This window comes from Bos indicus, chromosome 28 (assembly GCF_029378745.1).
Source record: "Bos indicus isolate NIAB-ARS_2022 breed Sahiwal x Tharparkar chromosome 28, NIAB-ARS_B.indTharparkar_mat_pri_1.0, whole genome shotgun sequence".
NCBI classification, from domain to species: Eukaryota; Metazoa; Chordata; class Mammalia; order Artiodactyla; family Bovidae; genus Bos; species Bos indicus.
The window spans coordinates 6,149,415-6,167,351 of record NC_091787.1 but is presented as its reverse complement, the minus strand read 5'-3'; the positions used below and the strand labels follow the sequence as shown (position 1 = coordinate 6,167,351).

Sequence of the window (17,937 nt, the reverse complement as noted above, 5' to 3'; positions counted from 1 at the left end):
CAGCACAGTGTGATCCCGGGGTTCCTGGAGTTCTGAAGATCATGCCTACAACTCTATGAATTGCCTCATGTCATTTCATTTAGCAAAGACTGTATCATTTTGTGCTTGAGGGAGGGGGAAATTAATCACTGTCACTGTTGTCTCTGCAGTGACAGAGATTTATCAGGAGAAGCCTTGTAATTAAAAGAAAAAATGGACCACAAAGAGACTTCATGTCATCAAGATGCTCATGTTTTTGCAAAATGTTTTATTTTAAAATGAACTCTGAATTTACAAATGAAAGTCTACTTGATAATTTATGGATGTGTTTTTCCTACAAAAGGTTGACATTTCTGCCAATGAGTCAATAGAGGAGGAGGATGTAAAAGAGATTCCTTCTCAGATTTGCTTCTGAGTCATGTTGCTTAAACATCACATGACCATGTCAACCATTATGTGTAATTTCAAGCAGGCGTACTCTTCCTTTAGGGGTGTGGGGTGAGAACAAATTAATCAGTATTTGTCAAAGATTAAGCAAACTCAGATAAAAGTCATGTTATTTCTTGGTTGGACCTTGAATAGATTCGTGGTCACTCAAAGCAGATGCTAAATGAAATGACCTTATAACCTTCCTGTCTGTATTAGACTCTGCTTTCCTTCTATACCAGACCTGGTTCGATCAGGCCAGGGCAAGAAGTCCATGTGTGTGTGCTAAGTCACTTCAATCATGTCAACTCTTTGCAATCCTATAGATTGTAGCCCTCCAGGCTCCACTGTCCATGGGATTCTCCAGGCAAGAATACTGGAGTGGGTTGTCATACCCTCCTCCAGGTGGTCTTCCTGACTCAGGGATAAAACCCATGTCTCTTATGTCTCCTGACTTGGCAGGTGGGTTCTTTACCACTAGTGCCGCCTGGGAAGCCCAAGAAGTCCATACCGTTTGGTATTTAAACTCCTAGACGTTGGATCCAGTGATGAAGGTTTAGTCTTACTAGACAGAGAAGGCAGCTGGTGCGACTGCAGACCTCTTTACAGTTTGGGTGGGGCCCGATGCATGAGATAGCCCTACATCTAGAACATCCAGTGAGTTTCTAGTGGCATCTGTTTCCAGTGTGGGTCCATTTTGGCTGACCCCATGAAGACATTCTGGGACAAGGTAGATCCTCAGTTTCCAGAACAAGGATTCACAGTCAGAACCAAAGCAGCCACCCAAGTACCAGTGTTGCCCTGCAATAAATCGGCAAAGCATTTAACGTTCTCACTTCCCCACCTCAGGACTAGGACCTTGAGAGTCAAACCTGCCAGTTGAGGCCAAGCAGCTCTGGCTGTTGGTGGAGGATGGATATAAAGGTTAAGAATTACAAAGAGTCGAATAAACCCAATTCGTTGAGAGTCCAATTTTAAGTAATATTAATCTCTATTTTTTTCAAGACACTAAAGTTAGAAGTGGCACCTCTCCTATGTACCTGCAAATACTCTTAACTCCCAGACGATACGAACAGAATTCTTTTTCTCAGAGCCCAAAGTGATGACTCCTTTATATTCTCGAGGCATCCATCTGAAGACTTAAAAAACCTCTCTCAAGATTTCAAGTACCCCACTACACCACCTGTTCTCAAACAGGACAGCAGGAGGCCATGTGTCAGTATCTCCTAGAGACCTAGAGACCTGGGTAAGCCCAGCCCACACCCTACCCTCATTGAGAACCACAGTACCAGATAGTGAACTCCTCAATGGCAGGCACCATTTCTTAGTCAACTTGTAATAACAGGAAATGGTAGGAGGATGGACGGATGGATGGACAATTGAGTGGGCTGGTAAATGAGTGGGTGCTTCATGGGGTCTTGTTAGGCATCTGCCAGTGTGATTTAAAGGGATGCTTTGCCTTTGTCCCAGGCCATTGTTCACTGATTGCTACTTAAGCCTTTATAAAATCTTTAGCTAAGCCTACAACCATCTGTGAACCATTGGCTGTAACCATTACAGTTGCAATGTTAGAAAAGCCCTAAGCATCACTCCTTAAGCTCTCTCTTAGTCTTTACCAGTCGTCATTAATAAATATAAAATGGGCGCTGTCCACTTTAGTCATGGTCATGGAAAACACAGTTTAGCATTAACCCTCATCTAGATTTTTGCCTGAATAACCGAGAAAACCCACTCATCTCCTTTGAAAACCAGAATATCCCTAGCCTTGGGACACCTTATCTTTGGGTCCCCTCTCCCCAAGAACTTTGGCTGCGCCATTGGGATTCTGATATCCTGGGCTGTTGTCAACGGCAGACGGGCCTCAAGTCCTGTTTTCATACTGTAAGTTCATCATGGTCATTAGTTTCTACTGGAAAAGAAAGGGGTTATGGAGCAGTGCTCAGCCTCGCTGAAGGAATAGAGGTTGCTAAACACCTTCTCACTCTCCCCACATCTGCATGTAATCAGGACTAGTTTTTCTCAGAAGCCAAATCTAAGCCCACACAGTGCTTTGACCAGACCTCACTTAGGGACAGGGTAGAATCGATTGCAACACTAGGTCTGAAAGCGTATAAATTACTAGACTGAGGCCAAAGGCCAATGAAAATACTACCATTAGATCTTTTTGATGACAAAAATGACAATTTTGTACTTGATGGATGCCAAGACTTAGGAGACATGCTTTTAATGCCTGGATCCTGACGTATTAATGCTGATAAGGGTATAACTGAGTCACTGCTGTACAGCAGAAATTATCACCACATTGTAAATCAGCTATATGTTAATAAATTTTTTTTTAAAAAGGAAACCTAACTTTTAAGTGCAACTGTTCTCTGGAACATACTTCCACTTCTTTTTCTTTTGAGTTCCCAAATAGGATGTTCAAACTGGAGGGGAATCTGGTTAAAATGTGCAAGACTTTCTTTCAAAAGGACAGACCCCTCAAGGAGGTAGTGGTGTGCTCTTTCTGGCTGTTCTGAGCACTGATCAGTTACCTTCCCGTCTCAAGATGGGTAGATTGTTGACCTTGTTGTCTGCTAGAATTGTGCACACAGCACCTTCCCCCAAAATGGTTAGACAGGCAAATTCAGGAGTTTGGTCCTCACAGCAAAGTCCTGCTATTTCTTTGTGGGTCTGCCTCTGTCCTGCTTCTTAACTCAAAAGGTCTAGGTCGTGGGGGCCTGTGTCATGTTGTTGATGTAATTTTCAGTGGGGAAAACAAGATCAGAAAGCTTACGTTTACAAAGACAACAAATATGGTGGAAAACATTGGCAATGAATATGTAAAGTAAATACAGCTTTATTGAGACAGTGGGATTTTTCCTTAAATCAGAATTTAATATTAGCTACTGTTACTCAGATGTTAAAGAATCTGCCTGCAATGCAGGAGGCCTGGGTTTGATCCCTGGATCAGGAAGATCCCTGGAGAAAAGAATGGCAACCCACTCTAGTATTCTTGCCTGGAGAATTCTGTGAACAGAGGAGCCTGGTGGGCTACAGTCCATGGCATCGCAAAGAGTTGGACACGACCCAGTGACTAACACTTCTCACTGTTATGGCATTGATTCAGTGAGATTTTGTAAATTTTAAAGGCTCGCACTGAGCAGATGCTAACAAGGACAACCTGCTCTGCTTTCTCACTTGCCACCAAGCTTCCCGTGGAACTTGACAATGCAGTAGCTCCTTCAGATAAGCTCCCAGGAAGCTCTGTGCCCTTGATCGCAAAGTTCTGAGCGCAGTGGGGAAGCTGCCTCTAGTGGCAGAGTCTGTGTTGGCGAGTCCCTTGGGATCCAGTCTCACCCCATGAGATGAGTGACTGAAACTCTGAGACTCAGTTTACTCCTCTGTAAAATGAAGATAATAACCTACCGTCTTGGCTTTTTGTAATGTGCATAACTCACAGTAAGCACTCAAGACACGTGAGCCGTTGTAACTCACCCAGCAGCGTGTGGACCGCCACTGATCATCTCCTTTCTTTCCTTTTCAACAGCTGGGACATTTTTCTGATGGTCATTGCAGGCATGAAGCTGCTGCGGACCTCTTTCTGTAACCCAGTCCATCAGTTTACTCACTTGGGCTTCACAGTGATCTTTTTCCATTTCGACTACAAAGATATTTCAGAGAGTTTCTTACTGGATTTCTTCATGGTGTCCATTTTATTCAGCAAGGCAAGTTAAGCTCTTTTCTTCATTTCAAAATAGAAAATGTGCATCTCTCACCAAATGCTTTAAGAGGTCGAAACATTGTCTTTAAAACAATTATAGCATTAAATTAAATTGAATTACATATGCATGTCACACTCCCGCTGTCATTTGAGGAGCATTCCCCATGAAATGGATGTCTGTCATGTTATTTGCCAAAAATCACTAATTAGCATGAATTAGCCATTTGTGTTGCTTGAAATTCTGTGATCTTTGTCTCTGTTAACAATCTCTTTGTGGAACTTCCTAGATCTCAAAATGCTTAGAATTAAAAACTAGCAACCAGACTTATTTTCTTTTTTTAAAAAAAACTTACCATTTTGCCTCTGGAGGTAAAGTTTGAGACATGGAACCAGAGACCTGGGACTCTTGGAGTGCTTTCTTTCCCTAGCTTGTCTCAGGTCAAGATTTCATCTGGTATAAGTTCACCCATGGGCAGTGGGAAACCCTAATCACAGTTCAGGCAAATATATGGGAATGCTACTGCTGCTAAGTCGCTTCAGTCGTGTCCGACTCTGTGTGACCCCATAGACGGCAGCCCACCAGGCTCCCCCGTCCCTGGGATTCTCCAGGCAAGAACACTGGAGTGGGTTGCCATTTCCTTCTCCAATATATGGGAATAGTACCTAACATTTAACAGAGGAAGGTGAGCTCCTTGGAATACTGGTCTGAGTGTATGTGCTCTGAGTAATGTAACAAAGCTGGGATGTAAGCAGAAGTTAGGAAAATAATTTGGAAAACTCTTTCCTCACATGCTCCATTTAATATAGCAGGCATGGTTTTCTGCCCTGATAGTGTCCTGTTCCCCCTTTTGGTTAATCATTTTTAAATTCTAAGGTTCTTTTCCTGAATTTCATTTTTAACCTCTATTGAGTTAGTTCTATTAATTTCGCTATTACCTGTCCTTTCCTTCACCTGGCTTCCTCTTGTTCTAAGTGACAAAAATTCAAATATTCCAATTATATCACTTTGGCAGCCCACCCTAGTTTCCACATTTTATTCCCAAGTTTCGGCTTTGGTCTTTAACCCACAAAGGTTTGTTTTCCATTTGTCTGGGTTCTGTTTTGTCTTGGTAAATTTATAACATTTTTCTGATGATTCAAGTCACAGGCTTCTGTAATCTGTTTTTCTTCATTATGTCTAAATGTCCATGATCTCACATAATAAATGTAAAATTGTCTCCTTTTGATCTTAAAAGCATTGATGAAGTTGTAAATAATTTTACTACTCATAGAAGTAAGAGCTTATTATCAGATGCAAAATGGGTTGCAATGGTTTAAATTCCTAACTCTGGCATTATTTATATCTTGACTTGATAATATTTATATTCTTGCCTGAACCCTAGTTTCTTTGAAAATTATAAATAATGATGCCAGTCTCACAAGGTGAGAGGATTGATTAATGTTAAGTAGAAGAGAAGGTTTCGTTTGTTTGAGTTCTACCAGTTTATTGCTACTGACCCATTTCCCTTCACCCTTCTCACTCACACGTGCTCAGACATGTAACCCCATGGACTGTAGCCCACCAGGCTCCTCTGCCCATGGACTTTTCCAGGCAAGAATACTGGAGTGGATTTCCATTTCCTTCTCTGAGAAGAGAAAGGTTTAAATAGCATCTGCTTTCCAAATATGAGGTAGGACTTTTAAAGCCATTTTAAGTAGAAAAAAAAAGTTACACCCTGCTTAGGACGTGAAGGAGTGCGGCTGCTTTTCTGTACTGAACCGTTTGTTTCAATAGCCGCCTGTATTAGTGCCAGGTGCCAGGTGAACAAGAACTTAGCAGAGAAGGGTGAGCACCTCCTGTAATAGTCTTCTTAAGTGATTCCACGTCTGCAATAAGAACAGGGATTTTCATTTGCTGGGGGGATGGCAGCCTCCCCACTGATCAGCCTGCTGGTCAGTTGAGAGATGGTTACTGCTAAGATGCCTGCTAGGGGCAGATGTCCAGATCAAGAGGGCTTGCTGGCAGTAGAGGAAGGATTTATGCAGATCTGTTGTTCTTCTTCCTGTCCAGGTGGGCACTTAGTGCCAGCCTGTGCATATGATAACGAGGAGGGTGAAGCCTGATGGTACACAGTCTGAAACTATTAACAAATTAATAGTTCTTTACTTACAAAGCAGAAACAGACTAATAGACTTAACATACGTGTGATTGCCAGCAGGAAAAGAAGGAGAAAAGAGATAGGCAGTTTGGGATTGACATGTTTAGTTCAGTTCAGTTCAGTTGCTCAGTCATATCTGACTCTTTGTGACCCCATGAACTGCAGCACGCCAGGCTTCCCTGTCCATCACCAACTCCTAGAGCTTACTCAAACTCACCCTCCAACCATCTCATCCTCTGTTGTCCCCTTCCCCTCCTGCCTTCAATCTTTCCCAGCATCAAAGTCATTTTAATGAGTCGGCTCTTCCCATCAGGTGGCCAAAGTATTGGAGTTTCAACTTCAGTATCAGTCCTTCCAATGAATATTCAGGACTGATTTCTTTAGGATGACTGGTTGGATCTCTTTGCAATCCAAGAGACTCTCAAGAGTCTTCTCCAGCACCACAGTTCAAAAGCATCAATTCTTTGCTGCTTGGCTTTCTTTATAGTCCAACTCACATCCATACATGACTACTGGAAAAACCATAGCTTTGACTAGATAGATCTTTTTTGGCAAAGTAATGTCTCTGCTTTTTAATATGCTGTCTAGGTTGGTCATAACTTTTCTTCCAAGGAGCAAGCGTCTTTTAATTTCATGGGTGCAGTTACCATCTGCAGTGGTTTGGGAGCCCAGGAAAAGAGTCTGTCACTGTTTACACTGTTTCCCCATCTATTTCCCATGAAGTGATGGGACCGGATGCCATGATCTTCGTTTTCTGAATGTTGAGTTTTAAGCCAACTTTTTCACTCTCCTCTTTCACTTTCATCAAGAGGCTCTTTAGTTCTTCTTCATTTTCTGCATATCTGAGGTTATTGATATTTCTCCCAGCAATCTTGATTCCAGCTTGTGCTTCATCCAGCCTGACATTTCTCATGATGTACTCTGCATATAAGTTAAATAAGCAGGGTGACAATATATTGCTTTGACATATTCCTTTTCCTATTTGGACCCAGTCTGTTGTTCCATGTCCAGTTCTAATTGTTGCTTTTTGACCTGCATACAGATTTCTCAGGAGGTGGTCTGGTATTCCCATCTCTTTAAGAATTTTCCACAGTTTATTGTGATCTACACAGTCAAAGGCCTTGGCATAGTCAATAAAGCAGAAGTAGATGTTTTTTTGGAACTTACTTGCTTTTTTGATGATCCAGTGGATGTTGGCAATTTGATCTCCGGTTCCTCTGGCTTTTCTAAATCCAGCTTGAACATCAGGAAGTTCATGGTTCATGTACTGTTGAAGCCTGGCTTGGAGAATTTTGAGCATTACTTTGCTAGCATGTGAGATGAGTGCAATTGTGTGGTAGTTTGAGCATTCTTTAGCATTGCCCTTCTTTGGGATTGGAATGAAAACTGACCTTTTCCAGTCCTGTGGCCACTGCTGAGTTTTCCAAATTTGCTGGCATATTGAGTGCAGCACTTTCACAGCATCATCTTTTAGGATTTGAAATAGCTCAACTGGAATTCCATCACCCCCACTAGCTTTGTTTGTAGTGATGCTTCCTACGGGATTAACATGTACACACTGCTATATTTATTTTTCTTTTCTTTTCTTTTTTTTTTTTTTATGGTCCAATTTGCCAGACTGGGTTTGCTTGCAGATGGTGCCCAGAATTAAGGTTGTGATGCTAAATTTGGATGTAGTATGAATCTCAGATCTGGTATCTACTCCTGTCTTGTTCTCACTTAAAATGGATAATGAACAAGAACCTACTATATAGCACAAGGAGCTCTCCTCAATGTTGTGTGGCAGTCTGGATGTGAGGGGAGTTGGGGACAGAATGGATACATGTACATGTATGCTGAGTCCCCTTGCTGTCCATCTGAAACTGTCACAACATTGTTAATTTGCTCTACCCTAATATATAATCAAAATTTAAAAAAGTAAAGAAACTCAGTGCTGCAGGCATTTGGGTTCCACTTGCTGTCATCTTTCTGAAGCACCCATGAAAGTGCTAATAATTTCAGAGAGAACCATAGTGACAGCATTCCTGTCTCCTCTAATTGAGGGAGCCTTAGCAAGTGTAATTTGAATAGTCTGCTCTGCTAGGCATAATAGCAGAGTCTAAAAGAAAAAAAAAAAGCAAGTGAGACAAAAGCTGGAAGAATCAGCATCCTGAAGAAGCAAGTTAGTTCTGAAACATCCCTAGCTCCATCTGATGCCTGCTCACTCTATCTTGACAGAGCAGCATATTTTCTGGAATGAGAAATGAGATCTTATTCCCCAGCAAAAAACATAGTGTAAGAAAGGTCTTTAAGGTCTTCTTGGAAAGACAGACCAGTAGAAATTAGTGACAGAAAACAGTGGTGATGAGGAAGATCACAGTTTTTTGTAAAGATCCTGCCTGCCAACCTCAACTGCTACTTCCTGTTCTTTCTCCACATTTTAAGATATCTGTAAAAAAAATTGTGTCTATTCACATATTTCCTAGAGTTTTTCTAGAAACCTCCAATATTGTTTTTGCAGGGAATACTGCTCTTTAGGGGGATTCATTGCACAATATGAAATTTTGTTTGTTCAGTAGACTCATCAGAGTCTGACTTACGACACATCCTCTCATTTACCATGGCAAAATCTCTAAGCTCTTTCCCTAGCCCAGCTCCTGTACTGCTAAATAGCAAAAGCACTGTTAGCCTGGCAGCCCGCCTTGCAGAAGGGCTGCAAGATGAATGTGGAGACCTTGGAAGGGCCTCCAGTTTCCTTGGAAAAAAGGAGCTGCATGAATATTGGACTTGTTATTATTATCATAAGTCAGTTGTCCCTAATCTTTCAGGCTTTATGGAAAGAAAGATGTGATGTGATTACAGAGAGATGATCTGTGGAGCGAGATCAAAGCTCTGGGATCCAGAGGGTGAAATAGATGGCTTCCAGAGGGCCTGCCTGTATGTTACTCTCTCCCTCCTCCAGTCCCCAAATCCTCCCTGAGGTCTGCAAGATAAATGTTGCCTGGTCTTCTCTGTCCACCAGATCTACTGAAAAGTGGGACATCATGAGATCTGGGCCAGAGTTCAACAGAAGGGATTTAGTTGCATTGAAACAGTCATCTTCCCAGGTGGCCCAGTGGTAAAGAATATACCTACCAGTGTAGGAGATGCAGAGGACTCAGATTTGATCCCTGGATTGGGTAGATTCCTTGGAGGAGGAAGTGGCAACCCTCTCCAGTATTCTTGCCTGGAGAATCCCATGGAAAGAGGAGCCTGGCAGGCTACAGTCCATGAGGTTGCAAAGAGTTGGACATGACTAAGCAACTGAGCAAACACATGTATGCTTTGACGGAGAGGATTAAACATTCCTTGAGGATGGGGCTCTTGGATGGGGGAGATGAGCAGCAGAGAGAAAGAAAGGTCCCCACATATTCCATCCTATGATGTTTGATGCTCCAACCACACACCTCTTTCAATTTAACCCCTTTGAAGAGTCAGGCCCTTCTGTCCCCTCTCCCTTAGCCTCTCAATCCCTTTCCTCTCTCTTTTCTGCCCCATTGTTACCAACCAGGGTTCTTGGCCTCCTTAATCAATAGGAATAGATCAGAGGGCAGGCAAGGCTTTATTAGGGGCCCTGCTGCAGCAGGGGATGGTGAAAGTGAAAGTGAAGTCGCTCAGTCGTGTCTGACTCTTTGCGATCCCATGGACTGTAACCTACCAGGCTCCTCTGTCCATGGGATTTTCCAGGCAATAGTACTGGAGTGGATTGCCATTTCCTTCTCCAGGGGATCTTCCCAAACCAGGGATTGAACATGGGTCTCCCACATTGTAGACAGACACTTTACTGTCTGAGCCACCAGGGATAACAGTTTCTCTTGCTCACTCTCCCAGGTGGGGAGAGGGAAGCTAGTTCCTTATTTAGGGTGAGGGTAAGGGTGTGTCCAGGAGTTGGGCTGGAGGAGAGGCTCAGGTGGTTTGCTTGCCTTTGGTGTGGTTATGTGCAGGGGCATGCATGGTACCCTGCTTTCGCTGCTGGCTCCTCCGAAGTTGCGGTTGGCTCTCTGGTCTCTGTGTATCTTGTTATCTACAGTTGGCTCTAAGTGTGCACGACCATGCTGTTGCTGTGCAGTCGCTCAGTCATGTCTGACTCTTCATGACCCCATGAACTGCAGCACACCAGACTTCCCAGTCGTTTACTATCTCCCAGAGTTTACACAAACTCGTTTCCATGGAATTGGTGATGCCATTCAACCATCTCATTGTCTCTCACTGCCTTCTCCTCCTGCCGTGAATCTTTCCCAGCATCAGGGTCTTTTCCAGTAAGTTGACTCTTTACATCAAGGAGCCAAAGTATTGGAGCTTCAGCATGTATACACACACAGTTATTGTGTAATATTGTGTACAAGTTAGTGCCTTGTAGTTTCTTTGTATTCTGTTGCTTGAGGAGACATTCATCCAGGTACAAGTGTTGCCACAAAGGGTCCCAGGTTTCAAACTGTCTCACCAGCAGTCATTGTTTGAACGCGATGAACTTGTAACATCTTGGATATGCGTGGATCTTTGGGGGACAATAAAGCATGATCCAAGTAAGGACATTTGGTTGTGACAGGAACAAAGGTGACAGAGGTTTCACGCCCTCCCACTGGTGCTGAACAAGTTCTTGGAAATCATCTTATCTTGAAATTTTTAGTAATTTTTAGTTGGAGAAGTAGTACTTGAAAAAATAGTCCTGCCAGAGAATCATTCTGCCAACATTTCCAAATTGTGTTGCAAATGAAATTCTAAAGACTGTTTCATATATGATATTATACATATTTCAATGCCATTCTCCCAAATCATCCGACCCTCTCCCTCTCCCACAGAGTCCAAAAGACTGTTCTATACATCAGTGTCTCTTTTGCTGTCTCGTATACAGGGTTATTGTTACCATCTTTCTAAATTCCATATATATGCGTTAGTATACTGTATTGGTGTTTTTCTTTCTGGCTTACTTCACCCTGTATAATAGGCTCCAGCTTCATCCACCTCATTAGAACTGATTCCAGTGTATTCTTTTTAATGGCTCAGCCAGTCCAGGTTCGATGCACGATACTGGATGCTTGGGGCTGGTGCACTGGGATGACCCAGAAGGATGGTACGGGGAGGGAGGAGGGAGGAGGGTTCAGGATGGAGAACACGTGTATACCTGTTGATATATGGCAAAACCAATACAATATTGTAAAGTTAAAAAGCAAAAACAAAAGAAAAAAAAAATAAAGACTGTTAGAATGGGGGATAGCACTTTTACCATTTATGATGTTAAAATTGATGGGTGAGGTGGTTTTTATATAAAGCTGTGTGAATGATGGCCCCAGAGCCATGATGAGTGGCTATGTTCTGGATGACTGCAATTAGCACTCAAGTTATTTGAAATTGGTTTCTAAATGGCATTTTCCTTTATTTTATGTATCCTGGTACAAAGTCTCACCTTAAAATGGAGCCACATCTTGGGGAATGAATGCTTCTACAGAACTATTTTTTTCAAAATACTTTGTTTTAAAAAGTAATTGTTCATTTATTGAGCATCTCTTACATGCCAGACATTGGACTAGACGCAGAGATGGTTAATAATATGAATGAAGCAGTCCTTATTTGGTGCTTTCCATAAGCCAGGCACTATTTCCAGCACTCCGTGTAGATGGGCCTGCTTAATCTTCACAGCAGTTTTGTGGCTGGGTACAGTTCCTTGTACAGATGAGGAAACAGAGGTGCAGAAATCAGGTTAATTGCCCTGAAGTCTCACAGCTATTAAATGATAGAGCAGGATTCTGCTCTGAGCCTATACTTTGTCACCACCCTGTTTGGGGACTCTGGAAAGAAGCCACGTGAGTAAAGGGATCATTACAGTAAAGTATGACAAGGGAGGTGGCTGGGGTAGAGCATTTCAAGAGTATACGCAAAAATGGTACCCCATTCCTCTAGAAGAATCAGAAACAGGGATGCTTCCCTTGACCTTTGAAGAAAGAAAAGAAGGTGGGAAAAAGTGAGCTAAAGCAGAGGAAACTGCCTGTGCAAAGACACTGAAGTGAGAGAGGGCTTGGCACGCTCCGGAAGCTGCCAGATACTTGCCACGTGTGGGATGTGGGGAGGAGAACGGTGAGAAGGTCAAACTGGAGGTGCCGTCATGAGGCAGATCAGAGAGGACCGAGCGTGCCATGCCCCAGAGTGTGGACTTTATTCCTATTAATATATCTGCTGAAGATTGTCAGGCAGAGGAATCACAGGCTCAGAACTGCATTTAGAACATCTCTTTGTGGGAGAGAATGAAAGATAAGGAAGCGTGGAGTCTTGGCAATTGGGTAGATGTGTACAGTAATAAGCCAGGCCACTCATAATGAGGGCTTGGGCAGCAGAGGCAGAAATGAGGACAGCGAGAAGGGACGAATCCAGGAGGTGTTTAGAAGGTGGAGCTGATAACGTTTAGTGGCTGTGGGGATGTTGAGGGGCGTGGATGTGGGAAGAAGAGCCATGTCTAGGAGTGTTCACATCTGGTACTCCAGTGATTAGGTGATCTCATTAATTAGGGCCAGAATAAGAAGACATATGGGGGGAAATGTTGGTTTTAGGTGTGCTAAATTGTGGAATGAGATGCAGTGGGGACCAGAAGTAAATACCTGGGGACAGGATGTCTTCCAGTTTAAATATTTTAATTTACCTCAGAGTTATAAATGTGTGCTCAGTTTAATAAAGTTAGAAAACCAATGGAAAAGTACAGATAGTCCATCTTTATACACATCTCTCACTTCTTAACTCCCTCCTCTCTCTAGTGATAACTGTTGTAGACATTTCAGAATAATTCCTTCTACTCTGTTTTCCTTCACACACACAGACACACCACACACCATTAGTTGTTCAGTCGTGTCTAAGTCTTTGCAACCGCATGTATTGTAGCCCACCAGGCTCCTCTGTCCATGGAATTCTCCAGGCAAGAATACTGGAATGAGTCCCATGCCCTGCTCCAACACACATCACACACACACAAAATCTAAAATATTAATAAGGTCATTCTTTACACATTTCACTTACTTTTTTTGCTTAAAAATACATCTTAGAGAACTTCCATGACAGTATGTATAACATTGCCTCTTCTTTCTATGTTGCATAGTATTCCATAGCACACACCATATTTTGACTAGCCATACCTCCATTGAAGAGATTTAGTTTGTTTCCACCTTTTTTCCCTGTGGTAGTTGGGGTTTCTGTGTTCACAAACTTCAGAAACCCAGATGTAACTGGCATAATGAAAAAGGGGGATTTATTGGTTCACATAACTAGAGCTTCCCAGGTGGTGCTAGTGGTAAAGAACCTGCCTGCCAGTTCTGGAGACATGAGAGACAAAGATTCCGTCCCTGGGTTGGGAAGATCCCCTGGAGGAGGGCGTGGCATCACACTCCAATATTCTTGCCTGGAGAATCCCATGGGCAGAGGAGCCTGGAGGGCTACAGTCCATAGGGTTGCAATGAGTCGGACATGACTGAAGTGACTCAGCACACTCACATGCGTACCTGATGGTGTGATCCAGAGGCTTAAATGACACTACCAAAATTCTGTTTTTATGTCTCCTCTTCTGGCATCATTCTTAGTTTGGTTCTTTGTTTATAGAATTCATCCAGCTAATAATCCCAGAAAGAAGAGAAGGCATCTCTCCTAGAGTTTTAGCCTAGGTCTTGGGAAGAATCTCATTGACTCGTTTTGTGTCCGGTGTTCATTCATGAACTAGGTACAGTGGCCAGAGGGATGCAAGCCCTCAAGTCACTGAGGTGTGGCTCTTGTCTGCCCCTAGAGTTCTAACCAAACTTTAGAGACTGGGAGTCAGAGACGGAAGAAAGGGAGAGCAGACAAGAAGTATCAGATGCCAGTACATTCAATTTCATAACTCACATAGTGCTGCACATGAGTGTTTCCAGAAGATAGATCTCTGTGATAGGAGTTGCTTGGTCAATAAGATGTACAGGATAGGGTGTCCACAGAGAATCCTTCCAAAAGACATCTCTGCTTCCAACCTGGATGGTCAGCATTTAAGACTTAGGTGGAGGAGGAACAGAAGCGACTCATGAAACAAGGTGAAGTACAGTGAAATGAGAAACAGGAAAGGAAATGCTTTCAAGAAGGAAGGAGTGATCAGCAGTATAGAGGCTTCACAGAAGTCAAAGGCCAGGACCGAAAAGTGCTCTTGGTATAGTGGGTCCTCCATGCCTGTTTGTAAATGACAAAGTATACCCACTGACCACAGGTATAGTATGCTATTCCATGGAGCTGCATTTAAGAGAAAGTTCCACAGTCACAACCACTTTCAGGCTGTTAATACTTAATTAGCTTAGAAAAGGTGAATGGCTTTAGACATGCCATTCTAGTTGTGTTTAAAAGGTCTAGTCCACTTGCCAGGAATAAACATGACATATATGTGTGATATGAAGGGCTGGAGTACAATGTTTACTTAATGTCACCATCTCTGTGTTTAAAATACAGGTCTTGACACTTAATACAAGAATTGAGTTCTTTAAGCATCTCCAGCTGGGATGCTATAGACAGCAGAAGTTATTTTCTTTAGTTCCATTACCTTAGTGTGGCTTCTGTCTGCCTCCTCTGAGTTTCTTTTTTTATTTTTTTTTAATTTTATTTGTTTTTCCTGAGTTTCTTTTTTTTTAATAGCATATCTCTATTTATTTATTTGTTTATTTTGGCCCTGCTGTGTGACATGCAGGATCATAGTTCCATGATCGGGGATCAAACCGGTGCCCGCAGTATTAGGAGCACAGAGTCTTAACCATGACACCGCCAGGGAAGTCTCTCATCTGAGTTTTTGGTGGTATCTGTACCGCTTCCTCCAGAGGGTCATCATGTGGACTAGTTCCTGATATCCTGAAATAAGGTGGGGGCTGGACCATCTCCATGTTATTGTTTTGGTTCAGTAATGTTGACAGATGCTCCATTTTCCATTTTCAGTTGATTTGTAGGTCATTTTTCCCTCACTGTGTTGAAGAATGGATTTATCAAGTTGATTGATTTCTTTATAATTCTGGAATTTTCAATAAGATTGTCTCACAGCTTTCTCTCTACTAGATAAGACTCACTCCATCAGCTCTTTCAAGGCTTTGCTCAGATTTGACCTTCTTAGTCAGATCTACCGAGACCACCCAATTTTCATATTGCAACTTGTCCCTGCTACACCCAGCCTCCCCATCTAGTCACACCGCAATGTGTTACTTTTTGCTGTACCATTTATCACCTTCTAACATATTCTCTCTTTCTCTTGTTTTTCATGTTATCATCTTTTCCACCAGATGGACAGAAATCTTTGTCTGTTTACTGATATGTACTAATTTCCAGGACAGGGTCAGGCACACAGGGGGAAAACAAAAAGCCTCTGTGGAGTGTGGCATGGTGCTCTTCTGCATGGATGGGTCAGAAACTTACCCAAAGCCACTCTTTCACAGAGCCAGGCATGAACTTGATCCTATCCCCAGAATGGCCAAGCCCAGAGTGAAAACTGGTTTGCAGAAGGTTCACCAAACTATTACAGGAACGTAGCACACCTTCCAGACTCTCAGGGACCCATGTTCACGGGTCATGGCCACCCAGGATGGTGCAAGAAAGAAGTTCATAGGGTCTGCACTCTGTCCAGAAACAAAGAACACAGTCTTATGTGTCCGTGTTCCCAAGAAGACTGGAAACTCCTCGAATGGTGGGACCGTGGGTGTGCTTATGTTTCCTGCTTTCTTCAACATCAAGCAAAATGCAGGGTCCCGGTTAGGGTCAGGGTTAGGGGTTAAGGGTTAGGGTCAAGGTTAGGTGTTAGGGGTTAAGGTCAAGGTTAGGATTATGTGATTTAATACATATTAATTGCATTCAGTTGAGAGCACAAAGATTGAAAAACTGGTTTGTGAGATATGAAATCCTAGCTTGGATGTGGCGGCTGGGTGATGTTTTATTGTTCTAGAGAGATGGTGATTCACAGAGAAAGGGAGGGCAGCACATGGAGGAGGGGTGTTTTTAGGCTGGGCATGTGGGTTACTTAGCACTCCCTCCTCGGGCTTTCTGTGGTGTGTGTTTTGATTTTCTTGGCTTCTAATAAATCTTGTTTAGCTGCCACGCTGCTGCCTGCTGTCCCGTTCACAGTGGGGGAGTTCACGCATGACCAGCAGAGCTGGCTGTTCCGCTGTGAGTGTGTTGCTCAGTGCTCCCTGATCAGCTGAGCCCTTCTCGCAAAGTTGAGAGGGCAGAACACAATCTGTTTCACGCTGTATATCTACCCCATTGGTGACACACTGATGTCACTCAGTTGGCCAGCTCACGGCATGTGGCCCCACTGTGATGCCACTTTTAACTGTGTCATATAACTGCTGGGAAGCACCTGAACAGCCCCAAACACCCTTTTAGTCAAGATTTATAGCCCAACACATCAACTTTCTTGTCTTCCACTCCCCAGGACAATACCCCCATACCAGGGGAATGGGTTTCCCTTAACTCAAACCATACAAGTTCCTGTAATTCATCTCCTGGAAAGGGATAGAGGGCTGGAGTGAAAGCTAGCAGATTGTCTACACCTCAGCCTTCAAAGTAAGGGTCTGTTTTTCCTTCCCATTTAGGACTTCAAGGCTGGTGTGCAAGAGTTGTATCTTTTCCCCTCATTTTTCCTTTTTTCTCATGCCAGAGTATACTGTAATAAATACATGGAGTTAGTCATGTTGTTCAAACATCAACATAGTCACGTGTGTCCCTGCTAATATGTCAAAGAAGAATTTATGGGCTCTCGTTTAAAAAAAAATTCTATAGCTTTCTCTGTAGAATCAAAGGGCTGTAGCTGATGAATCTTTAGAGAATAGGCATGTGCTGTGTGTTTGAGGCACACAGAAGCTGCATGAGAGGCTTCAGGGAATTTAGCAGAGGTGACAAATCTAGGTTCTCTTCACTGAAAGAATGTTGAAAACGTTCGTACTCAACAATGAGGAAGCCCTTCTTAAAGTGCTTCCTGAAGACAGAGCTCAATTGGTTCTAAGTCAGGGCAACACCCTCCTTACAAAAAGCTAACAATTGGCACTTGTTCTTCATTATTGGGTGTAGGTCTCTGGTTCTGCAGAATTTGCACACGCATAAACCTAAAGATTCCAAATAGTGTCCTTTACCATGGATTCATATTTAAGACAAGATCTTCGAGGTCACACACTTTCTCATTACTTCTTTCCTTTTGCTACCACTTTTGAAAGTACTTTGAGTCGACCAAACCATGTTGCTTCTGCCATAGTTGCAGAAAGGCAGTCAATGACAGTGAGGTGGTTACTATCGTAAAATATTTATGGAGAAGAAGAGGGGAAACATCACTTTTATCAGGAAAATTAGTGGCAATTGCAAAGATCTGGCATGTACATGAGAGTCAAGAAGTAACAAGAAAAATTCTATTGACCCGATACCCACCTGAAGCTTTCTTTTGCTCATTGTTTCTGAAAAACACTTTCTGTTCTTACATTCACTAGTTACTTACCTGTTGGAAGATAATTGTACAAGTATAACCAATACAGTATCACTGATGGTGAGCATACCCTCCAATGGAAAACGTGGGAAATAAAAACATAAAAAGTACTTTTGAAGCAATGTCATAAAGGAAATAAATAAAATAACCTTTATTTATTGAGCATTTATTATATGTTTGGTCCTGAACTGAAAACCTAATGTGGATTTTTTCATCAGCTCTTC

The 17,937-nt window shown here is 42.7% G+C and overlaps 1 protein-coding gene across 2 annotated transcripts in view; it reads left to right on the top strand.

Annotated features, from left to right (window-relative positions):
* The window catches only part of PCNX2 (pecanex 2), a 311,392-nt gene that overhangs the window by 167,157 nt on the left and 126,298 nt on the right, over nt 1-17,937 (top strand). For both annotated transcript variants that reach the window (XM_070781873.1, XM_070781874.1), the window contains one exon: nt 3,935-4,112. In XM_070781873.1, the coding sequence (XP_070637974.1) occupies nt 3,935-4,112 (178 nt within the window). The remainder of the gene's footprint in view (nt 1-3,934; nt 4,113-17,937) is intronic.